The sequence below is a fragment of the Schistocerca americana genome, chromosome X, assembly GCF_021461395.2.
Source record: "Schistocerca americana isolate TAMUIC-IGC-003095 chromosome X, iqSchAmer2.1, whole genome shotgun sequence".
Lineage (NCBI taxonomy): Eukaryota > Metazoa > Arthropoda > Insecta > Orthoptera > Acrididae > Schistocerca > Schistocerca americana.
Window position 1 is genome coordinate 115,239,509 of NC_060130.1, and position 12,081 is coordinate 115,251,589.

The 12,081-nt window shown below is 37.3% G+C and overlaps 1 protein-coding gene across 3 annotated transcripts in view; it reads left to right on the top strand.

Moving 5' to 3' along the window:
* LOC124555577 (linear gramicidin synthase subunit D-like) overlaps positions 1-12,081 on the top strand; it is a 417,445-nt gene that overhangs the window by 245,845 nt on the left and 159,519 nt on the right. For all 3 annotated transcript variants that reach the window (XM_047129541.1, XM_047129539.1, XM_047129540.1), the window contains one exon: positions 3,761-3,905. In XM_047129541.1, coding sequence (XP_046985497.1) covers positions 3,761-3,905 — 145 coding nt within the window. The remainder of the gene's footprint in view (positions 1-3,760; positions 3,906-12,081) is intronic.

Sequence of the window (12,081 nt, forward strand, 5' to 3'; positions counted from 1 at the left end):
TTGAACATTTCCTGTAACAAAGTGTTTGAAGTCACACTGGTACGTTCTGTTGCTGTGTGTTTCCATTCCATGATTAATGTGATTTGAAGAGAAGTAATAAAATGAGCTCTAACATGGAAAGTAAGCGTTTCCGGACACATGTCCGCATAACATATTTTATTTCTTTGTGTGTGAGGAATGTTTCATGAAAGTTTGGCCGTACCTTTTTGTAACACCCTGTATAGAATGGCTACAGAAAGGAAACAAACTTTAAGGCAATACTGTGGAAAAGTAAAATGGATTAGATGAAGGTAAGATGGGAGACATGATACGATGAGAAGAATTTAGCAGAGCACTGAAGGACCTAAATTGCAACAAGGTGCCTGGAGTAGATGACATTCCCTCAGAATTTTTGATATCCTTGGGAGAACAATGATGGCAAAACTATTCATCTGGCATTCAAACATACAGAATATGGCATAAGGGAAACACCTTCAGACTTCAAGAATAATGTTATTACCTTAGTTCCAAAGAAGACAGGTACTGACAAGTGTGGCTATTACTGAGCCATCAGTTTAATAAATCATAGTTGCAAAATACTGGCATGAAGTATTTACAGAAGAATATAAACTGACTACCACAGGGAAGATCAATTTGAATTTTGGAGAAATGTATGAAAATGTAAAACTATACTGTCTCCTTGACTTATCTCAGTAGGTAGATGAAGAGAGGCAAATCTCCATTTGTTGTACTTTTAGATTTAGAGAGAATTTCTAACAATATTGACTGGAAAACACACATCAATAAAACAAGGGTTATCTACAATTTTTACAGGCACCAAACTGCAGATATGAGAGTCAAAAAACACGAAAGGGAAGCAGTAGTAGCCTGTCCCTTTTGATATTCAGTTTCTACATTGAACAAGCAGTAAAGGAAACCAAAGAGAAATTTTAGAAGTGGATTAAAGTTCAGGGAAAAGAAATAAAAACTTTGAGGTTTTTGATGAAAAAATACGGTTTTGAAAAAAGGTTCTAAAATGGATGTCAATATATATAAAACAAGACTAACAGATTATTATCTAACTAAATCTGGTGGTGCTGAGAGAATTAGATTAAAAAATGAGACAGTAAACATAGTAGATGTTTTTGTTATTTGTGTAGCAAAATAGACAGTGGCAGAAACAGAAAAGATAGCCACAAAATGCAGACTGACAATAGCAAGAAAATTGTTTCTGAAAAAGAGAAATATTTTAACTTCTAATATACATGTAAGTATTAGGACATCATTTCTAGAAGTATTAGTCTGAAATGGAGACTTCTACAAATGTGAAATGTAGTTAATAAATACTACAGATAAAAAGAGTGTAGAAGCTTCTGAAATTAGATGCTACAAAGTAATGCTGAAAATTATAAGAGTACATTGGATAACTACTGAAGAGGTACTAAATTGAGTTGACTATAGACACTGAAGTGCCAAAGAAACTGGTATAGGCATGCATATTCAAATACAGAGATTTGTAAACAGGCAGAATATGGTGCTGCAGTCGGCGCAGTTGTTAGATCAGTTATTGCTGCTGCAATGGCAAGTTATCAAGATTTAAGTGTGTTTGATTGTGGTGTTATAGTCAGCACATGAGAGATGGGACACAACATCTCCGATGTAGCATGAAGTGGGTATTTTACGATTTCATGAGTGTACCATGAATATCAGGAATCTGGTGAAGCATGAAATCTCTGACAACCCTGTGACTGGAAAAAGATCCTGCAAGAACGGGACCAATGGTGACTGAAGAGAATCATTCAACATGACAGAAGTGCAACTCTTCTGCAAACTGCTGCAGATTTCAATGCTGGGCCACCAACATGTGTCAGCGTGCGAACCATTCAACGAAACATCATTGATACGGGCTTTCAGAGATGAACGTCCACTCATGTATCCTTGATAACTGCACGACACAAAGCTTTATGTTGCAGTTCTCAAAGACACGTAGAGTGGCCACCAGAGTGACCATATTGTTCATGTTTAGTTTGTTACCAGGAGGCGTCAACCGTGTCAGATGTCGAATGATCACTGTGAATGGTGTGGAGATGCTGCATACTCGAGTAAGACAGTGTTGTCAGCACCTGACAGAGTTTGAAAGGAGTCGTCATTATGCATCTACATTTGGCCAGATAGTCAAATTTCACAGTATCTAGGTTTGTGGGGCATCTAGATGTGACAGTGATCCAATGCTGGACTGCACAAAAGTGTGAGGGCAGCTGTACTTATCTTCAAAGTGCTGTTTGACCACAACTGACTACCACAAGGGAGGATCGTGTTGTGCACCAAACATGCTGTAATATCTTCAAACCTGTACCTACCATCCGAGAGCAAGTAATTGAGTCCCTGCAACATTCTGTGTCATCCTGCAACCATTGGTCTGAGACCAGCAGCAGCCTGAGTAGGGAATTACCACCCCGTGTGAGACCTGCTGTTAACACTACAACACAAATTATTGTGTTTGGAGTGGTGCTGTGACTGGGAAGTACGGACTGCTGACGAATGGTGTCACATTGTATTCAGCGACAAATTGCAGTTCTGCCCTACCCTAGGTGACAGTCATCGACGAGTGTGGCGGCAACCTGGGCAAAATTCCCATTCTTTCCGTGTTTTTGACAAGACAGCATACTGCGAGGAGCCGTTGTGTATGACTTCAGGTCATTGCTAGTAGTGATTGAGCATACCCCTGATGGCACAATGGTACATTGCAGTCATCCTGTGTCCTCATTTTTAACCTCTCATGTGACAGTATCATGAGGCCATGTTTCAACAGGACAATGCTAGTTCACATATGACACATATCTTTATGAACTGACTGTACGATGTTGAGGAACTCCTGTAGGCAGCAAGATCCCCAAATCTGTCCCCCACAAAAAGTGTGGGACAAGTTCAGACATGAACTCCATCCCAGTGCCAGTACGCAGGATATCGAGGACCAATTGCAACAGTTGTGGGCCAGCTTGCAGCAAGAGAGGATACAACAGCTTTATGAAACCCTTCTCAGTGGAATCAGTACATGCATCCAGGCCAGAGGGGGAGCAATGTCATACTGATGAGTGAGCTTATACAACAAAGTTCTTTGTCATTTTGGCTCAATTTTGTAATCACTGCAATAGCATCACATATCCTCTCAACCTATGAAACTCCATTTCGTTTCCTCCTCCCATTCTGTGTGCTTCATTTTCTTTGCCACGAAGTGTATATGAAAAATTACCATACACAGTAAATGATAATATACTGATTTGCATATGTAAAGAGATAGGATGGAGATGTGGGTGGAACAGTAGCTGGGTGTGCGAGAGAAGAAGGGATAAATAGGGATAGTGGATGTAGCAAAAGGTCAGCTTCCTCACATTTACTTCCTTTTGTACTACTGTTTGACCCTCATCATGTCAGTCACACGTTCCCTGTCACTTCAAATCAAAAACTCTCTGTGCTACAGCAGCATTGACATATGAGAAGGCCATGTTCTGTATTTATGGTGTGTTCACATGACAGCAAAGGAAACATAAAATCTTTATGATGAACAATTAAATGACTAATACGTTACATGAGTTATGAGAAAATTAACATGCAGCTCCATACTGTCATGTTTTAAAGATGTATGAATAGTTTCAGGAACAATATATTCTAAGTCTGCTTGTGATATAATATCCTCAATTCAGTTATCTTTCTCATCAGCCTATTAAAAAATAAAACTCACTTTAAACATTAATTAAAATGTAGTTTATGATTATTGCAGATCACATATGAAGAACTTGACAGATTAACTTATTTTCTATCTGTAAGACTACGTCATATGGGAGTGAAAAAGAACACTGTTGTGGGAATTTTAATGGATCGCTGTCTTGAGTACACAATCTCATACATCGCAATACTCAGAGCAGGTAAGAATTAGTACTAGCAGTTAGTTTTTAAAATAACCAGCACCACTTTCTAAAAGAAAATAACTTTACCAACTATCTCCAGCCTCAAGAAATTATTATCTTCAACATAATGTTTGGACATCATAAGTTAGTAGCTTATGATATGAACTGCATGCAGTTTTGTTCCTTCTTAAGTAGTATGCGTGTTTCTTTCAAAAGTGTGTAGAAATAGCTTAAGCCATAAATAATGAATTTCAGAAATGCAGAGGAACATATGAATCTACAAGAAAATAAAATTGGTGGGAGAGTGTCATATGGCACTCTTCTCTCCAAGGTTGGAGACTGTAAAATGGTTAATGTCAGACCAGATAGTTGTAGACACCAAAAGATTAAATGTTTTGTATAGACCACTTTGTAAGAATGTAATGATCTAACAGCTTCTAATCAAGTTTCTTCTGAGAGATGAAAGAACTGAAACCAGAAGTGAAAATGGGGAGAAAACTCTTTGTAAGCTTACATCACAAGAGGTTATTTGCCCAAGATGAATGAAAGAATGGCAGTCAACTCTCTGGAGTGAATGAAATAGCTATTAAAATTCTTGTGTACTGTTACTATACTATAAATGAGATACTGTGTTGTATTTTTCACAATTCATTGCAATAAGGAATTATCCTAAATAGACATTAGTATGCTTCTGTCAAACATATTTTTGAAATAGATGACTGTGTACCATCCAGTCTACCTTCTAGCATGCTTTTTTAAAATTCAGAGAAACCAATTCATAAAATTTTAGGGAAACACTTCAAAAACTACAATTCACTGAATTAAAGCCATGTTGGTTACCAGCAGGGTGTATCAACTAAACAAGTAATATTCTCATTTATCAGCCTATTTTAATAATCCATTAATAGAAGAATGTCTGGTGTTGGAATCCTGAAACCCTTTGTCATCTATCCAAGGCTTCTGATTGAATCAACAGTGAGAGTCTTACAAGGAAGACAGAGTATTACAAGTTAAGTGAGATAGCCAGAATGTTGATTAAACCGTATCTAATGACAGAAAGCAAAACGTCTTGTTGAACCATTGCACATGGAATATGTGTATCGTCTAAGTGGGATCCTATTAACTGAGAAGTGTCACATGACCCTGAGCTTTGTCCCCTATTATACTTCATCTTTATTAATGATCTCATGATGTGTGCCATCTCTGAGATTCATTTTACACTTTCGCTGATGATACAATTATTATTACTAACAAAATACCCAAAACAATCTTAAGGAAACTGCAAACATTCCCCTTAATGGCATTAAAAAGTGAGTTGCTTCAAATAGATTCTCACTAAATGCAACAAAATACAGTTTACTCATTTCACTGCTACTAAGAGAATGCAGCAGGTACCAGGTAAATGTTATATGTAATTGTCAAGACCTAAAAACTGTGGATTCATCTCAATTCTTATTCTGAGAATAATCGTAGTGGATTGATCATAGTCTTCACGTAGAAAAAATCTAAGTTCGGCCCGTTATTCTGTCCATATAATTATTTCTGGCTGGAATATTTATCCTGTCAAAACTGCACACTATTTCTGCTTCCATTCACTGTCAGATTACAGAATTATATACTGGTGGAACCAAACAAAAGTAACAAGGGTTTTCACCTCCCAAAAATGTGTGATGAGAGTCATGTGCAGGGTTCATCCCAGACATTCACAAAGAAACCTCTTTAGAAAATTAGGAATTCTGCTAATAATATCCCTAAATACATTTGCTCATTGATGTGTTTTATTTGTAAGAATGAGATCCTGTATATATCAAATAACACAGCCACAATACAAGGAGAAATCTTGATGTACAGTGTTAACTAAAAACCTTAATGTGCTATAGGAAGTGGTGCATTATACAAGCAAAAGAAACTGATCAGTTGCTCCTTCCTCAAATTAAATCTGTTGTGAACAAACTTTTAAAATTCAAACAACAGTTTAAGTAGTCAATCATAGAAAACCCCATATGTACCCTGGATGAATATTGTAACCAACAATAATAATATCTGTAATTTATATACCTGGCAATTCTGTTCTACCTACATTAACTTAATCCACAGGGTCTTTGTATTCCAAATGCCTGTGTTAAATTTGAACAATCTGATGCTGGTATACTTTTGATTGCAATTCACTAATTTTAACACATATGTAAATTAGTGGTAGCTGGTAGTCATCAGTAGATATTTATGAACATTGTTTATCCTTTATTTTGCGAAGCCTTCAATTTCCCTTAAGTACCGTATCTGTTGTCCATTCTATTTGCTCATTGTAAACACAATGAAAAAAAACTGCTGTTATGTTATGACTAAATAGTTTATTACATTGTATTTTCTATGTCTTGATGTAAATTATAACAATTACTGCAATCATTTGTGCTTCTGTCTCTCTCTCTCTCTCTCTCTCTCTCTCTCTCTCTCTCTCTTTCTCTTTCTCTTTCTCTCTTCCTGCATCCTAGAAAATTATTCATTACCTGGATACAGTGGAGTTAAAATAAATGAATAAACAAATAAAAATAAATAAACAAAATTCTAGATTTGTAATTATACTAGCCAAACAAGGGCCAGCTTAAGGCCCAATAAACACAAGCAGCCACTTTTGATGCCAAGCAGAGAAGTACACAAGTGCAAGATTTATATTATTCAGGGTGTGTCATAATTAGAAGTGAAAACTGACACAGATGAAGTATATCAAAGAGAGAGTGAGAGATGGAGGGGGGGGGGGGGGGGAGGGGGCACCAAATGATGTGGAAAAATGTTCTCGAACTGGCTGTGCTCCAAATAAATGTAAAGTGGAAAGGCCTTTCTACAGTTTTTCCCATATATTGAAGTTTCTTCCCTTTCCTTACAGGGACAGAGCTGCAAATTGGTATTAGTCTAGTTTTTATGGGCTTTTAGGAATCTTTCCTCCTGCTCAAATTTTTCTGAATTTATGCAAGTCAAGCAAGCCTATGACTATCTGCACTGGCCCTTCTTTATGAATGCTTGATGTTCCCTATTAGACATAATATGGATCTCATACACTTGAACACTGTGGCAGGATAGGTCATGCAAGTAATCTGTTTTTTGCACAAACTGTAGTTTTCAGGATCCTACCAATGAATTGAAGTCTGTCAATTACTTCACCGATGATGTACATTTTGATTATTCCACTGAATTTTCCCATACACTGTTACACAGGCTTTTGTTTGGTATCTCTAGCTTTCTATGATTCACAAACTGTAATTTATATACATTTACAGCAAGTTTCCAGTCTTTCCATCAAGTTGTGTCTTATCATGATCTGATTGCATATTACTGCCTTTTTTCACATAATACTTCTGTTAAATACTTCAAGCAACATATTTATTACTCTAAAAAATTTGTCACAAAATGTGCATAGCAGTAAAATCATAGAAATTTGAATTATACAGAGACACTGACTGTTGCTCTCCTGATGCACTTTCACAAATGGAACAAGATAGGTAGACAAGGTTATTATAGTGTCATATGGTACCCGTTCACACACACTATAAGATAGATTTCAGAGTATGTACACATATAGTTGCAGATATTGTAGCACTATCTCTATTTCTTGGGATCATCCAATATTACCTCTGTGTTTGTGGATCCTCCCATCTCCAGGATAATATGCTGTGTTCTGCATGTCAAAAAGGTCTCAACCCATTCACAAAAAAGGCTGCATATTCCATATTAGCACTTTTCCGTTAGCTTAAATCACAGCAATATTGAACCCAATGCTTTTTGAATATCACGAGACCATGGAACTACCCAAATACCCCTTAAAGAGTACTTTAGGGTACAAAGAGTACAAATTGGGTTTTGCATAAATAGCCTTTTTGTAAGCTTATGCAGAAGATCATTTTGTTTCAGATGTGTTATTACATTTGGACACAATACATTCTACAGATCTACTACAGAAAGATGTTAGGGGTATAGCATTTCCTGTGGATTAGTTCTGTTGCCATTTCTGTGGGTAGTTAAAACCTGTGCTCTCCTCCAAAGACTGGAGGCAGTTTTCTGCTCAAGGAATCTCAGTTAAAACAAAAGTGGAGATAAGATACTTCAAATTTCTGTGCAAAACCTCACAGTAAGTCTTTCAAAACATGGGGTATTGTTGAATTTTAACAGTATCAGCCTTTTTCCTAGGCAATATGATATCAACATTACTCCTCTTTGTAGAGTCATTACAATCAAATTCTTTTATTTTACTTTGTGATGACCCATTTGAAAGTGAAAATCAGTATTTCAACTTTCATACAGCTGTTACAGTTTTAGCCTCTACAACATTAACATGTGTCTGAACACTGTGTCTTGTGCCGACAACAGCCATTTTGGGGTGATCCTTCAACAGAATTTTTACAAAAGTTGTTGAACATTTTGGTTTGTGAGTCTTTCATTTCTCCTGGTGTACTTGTCGATCAAACAGTCTACAGGTGTACAACTGTTTTGAAGTGTCCAATGGGCACAATATTTTGACGATAATACTTGTTGCCATCGTCAGGTGTGTTGACAAACTGCTCTCCTGGGGTGTATGGCCAACTTATATCCCGTGCCCCCACAAGCCATTCTGTATGTTATCTATGCCCAAGGACTCATCAGCAGCAGAGCAGGCAGTCATTTTGACATATGTGGCTGGCAACGCCTAGCAGGGCGCCCCTTGTTGCGGTAGTGTGGGTGTAGTTAATCCATCTGTCCTGACCGCCGGAACATAGTGTTTGTTGAGTGTCTTCTTAATTAGACCCAATGCTGCTTCCCAAGCCTTGCTGAGGTAGTAGCCACAGTCACGGTTGATGAGATATTTCCTGATGCATATTTTGATGGACTCTCTGACGACTCTGTCCCAGTATTCCATCTGATGAGTCTCAGACAAACAGTGCTCTGTGACTACCGGCTTGATGGGATGGATTAGTCAAGTGTGCCACTGGCGTTCTCTGCATCGATCTTTGATGGTGTTCATTGTTTGTCCAATATATGTCTTGCAAATTGGCACATAATCTGATATACACTAGCCTTCCTTAAACCGAGATCACCTCAATACTTCCCAGTAATGCCCTTGTTTTATTGGGAAAGCAGAAGACAGTTCTTACTCTGTCCTTTTTCAATATGCACCCAATTCTTCCTGATAGTGTGCTGGTGTATAGTACAGGGGCAGTGGCTGCATCTTTCTTCATGACTTCATCCTTCTCTGCATGTTGTACTGTTGTGGTGGGGTGCAGAATGTGCCTAATGCACCATTCTGAGTAATTTTTGCAATTGCCCTTCTGAGGATCCATCATTTTTTGTTTAAATTATCAGTTGCCTAACTTCAGTTCTACATTCCACATCAGGACCATTGTGAAGTGGGCATTGTTTCTTGCCCTCTTACATTTTTTGTGTACCATGATGAAGGTTTCAACATCCTTAAGCCTTTTGCTAGATATATATATTTATAGAGTTTGCTCAACTAGTTTCTTTAGCATGTGCCACAAAATTCACTTGAATATTCTGTGCCAGTTTTAAGAGCATCTATCTCCTATTTTAGAAATGATGTTGCCACTTGTTTGTGCAGGCTACTATTTGTCTTTGGAGCACTTCATAACCCACTGATCACTGTTACTGTAATTGTACCATTATCATTTATCCTAGTCTTTATGTCAATATCCTCATTGAAAAGTCTGTTCATCATAAAAAAACTTTTGAGTTAGTCTTTGAACTACCTGTTCTGAGTAGTTTTTAAAGTATGTTCTTATATTAGTGTTTAAGGGAGGTTTTATGAAATTGTAATATTCTCACTGTATTGCAGTATAGTTAAAGTCTGTTGCAGTATTATAGCCTGAGTGAGAAATGTAGACTGGGGCACTCAGATTTTCTATGAAATTTTCAGTTATTTCTGCAGATGAGTATGGTATCTAGTAGAAGTATCCAATTTCAGTTTTTAATGTACTCTGCTAGTTAACTTTGTTCAAATGATTTTACACACTTGGCTGGTTCTCAGCAGAGAAATTTTGTCCCCTACTTACCACTACAAATTCATCGCCTCAAGTTCCATGCATCCTGACATTCTGTAGAACACTTAGATTTGTTCCAAGAATTCCACTGCTATTATATTTTGAGTTTTAGCAGACTTGAAGTACAAGTTATTATGGCAGACCACTGCATTTCAAAAACTCTTCAGATTCTGGCAATCTTCTGTGAATGCTTCTTAGTCTGTCACTAGTACCTTGTCTTGAAGCATGGATGACACTAAGATTGCAGCAATGGAATGACTGAATAAGAAAAAACTGGAAGAAAAAGAAGATAGCAAAAGGAGATGCAAAATGTAGAAGATATGTGACAATTAAAAATAAATAAATGTGAAGTGGTGAGGAGGTGATAGAAGCACGAATGTCTTAAAGACACTAGCCAACAGGGTCATTGATAATAACAAAAGTGATTTGGATGAATTGAAGCCATATAGGTGATATGAAATAAGCACATGGTGTAGAATAAGTTCTCACCTGACAAGTCCTGGGTAATGGGTGCAGGGAGGACGATCTGAAGTTACAGTCTGGTGAAGCTGACATGTTGAGTAACAGTTTTGTCGTTCTGTTGCCATTTTAATCACTGCCTGAGTCTGTTCATTGTTAATAACAATTGAATGATCACAATGTTGACACAGGATATACAAAAGTGGTTGCTGATCAGCTGATATATGAGTCTTCTCACAGGTAGCTCAGTTTTGATAAAATAAGTCTTGCCATTGAGGGATCTAGAGTAATATGGGGATCAGCATAGAATCTGACATGATTTTGACAATATTAGGGGGATGGTTGCAAAATATACTCCGAGTAATGTTGTAAAAATAGCACTGAAGACCAAGAATGAAGAAGTCAGTAGCTTTAACAGGAATGGTAGTGAACATTGATTCATTGTTTGATGTAAATTATAATGCTTGTAGACAAAATAAACTTTTTGATATGGTGACCTGTTGCCTCACAGTTCAGTTCTGCAAATAATAATTAGCTAGGCCTTTCCAGTATTTTTTTGCTGCTTCAGTTTGTGATTTTCCTATCTTCAGTTGTTAGTTTGTAGATATAATATTATATTTATTTCAGAATGTTATTATTTCAGGGTTTTGTTTTTCTTCATGTTACCTGAATCCCTGAAAATCCTGCCCTCTTATTTGGAATGAGCTAAACTCAAATCCTGTACCAGCTACACAAACCTTCAAAATATATTCCAGAACAGATTTTTCAAGGAAAAATTACTAATTCTTACTCGAACCTCTTTAAAACTGAAATAACGCACTCTTTCTGAAGTTTTGCTTTTTCCGTGTATTGAAACTGAATGTTAACAGAAAAAAGGGAGAAACATCTTTTTGTTCAGTCTGCACTATTGGCCAATAACATTGCAACATGATGAAGGCAGCATGCAAAACATTTCAAACTGGCATGAAATGCACTATATACTTCAATATGCAAATGATAAGCATTTCAGCACAACCACACAAAGTAGATAGGAATAATGCCGTCTACATTCTGTGCATAAAGAAAACTAATACTGCAGGTTTACCTATCAAGACTGCAGTTTTATTGTTCCATGGTATTACTGCTCACATTGCTCAGGAGCCCACAATTGTCATATCAATATGGAATCAGTGGGTTCCAGTCTGTATTCTATTCCATGCAGGATCTCAGTTGTCCCACTTGACTAACACCAGAGAGGATAGACACATTGTTCACTCGTCCATGCAAGATTTTGCAGCCTACTGTGCATACCTTAAATCAGGAGATGAGCTTGTTTGTAGCAAGACATGTATCCTTAGACAATGTGATGATGTTTAGAGCTCTGCTGCGTGTCAGTGTGGTATCAATTGCTGTGGCTTCCCTTGATGCAACAGTAGAGGGAGGTGTGCCAACTGTGGTGTTCCCAACTACAACACTGGACACAGAAGTGGCAGCGTGTATTTGCAGGTGAATACCATTTCTGTTTGCAGCATCATGATAAACATATGCATGTGTGGATGCTCCAATGAGAACAGAGGTTGCCAGGCTCCATTCACCATCATCATAAAGATCCAGCACCTGGTGTGATGAGATTTGGGTGCACAACACGATCACTTATGGCTCACATAGCCAATTATCTGGACAGCAGCCATTACATTTCTAATGTATTAAGGATAGTGATTATCCATATCTTC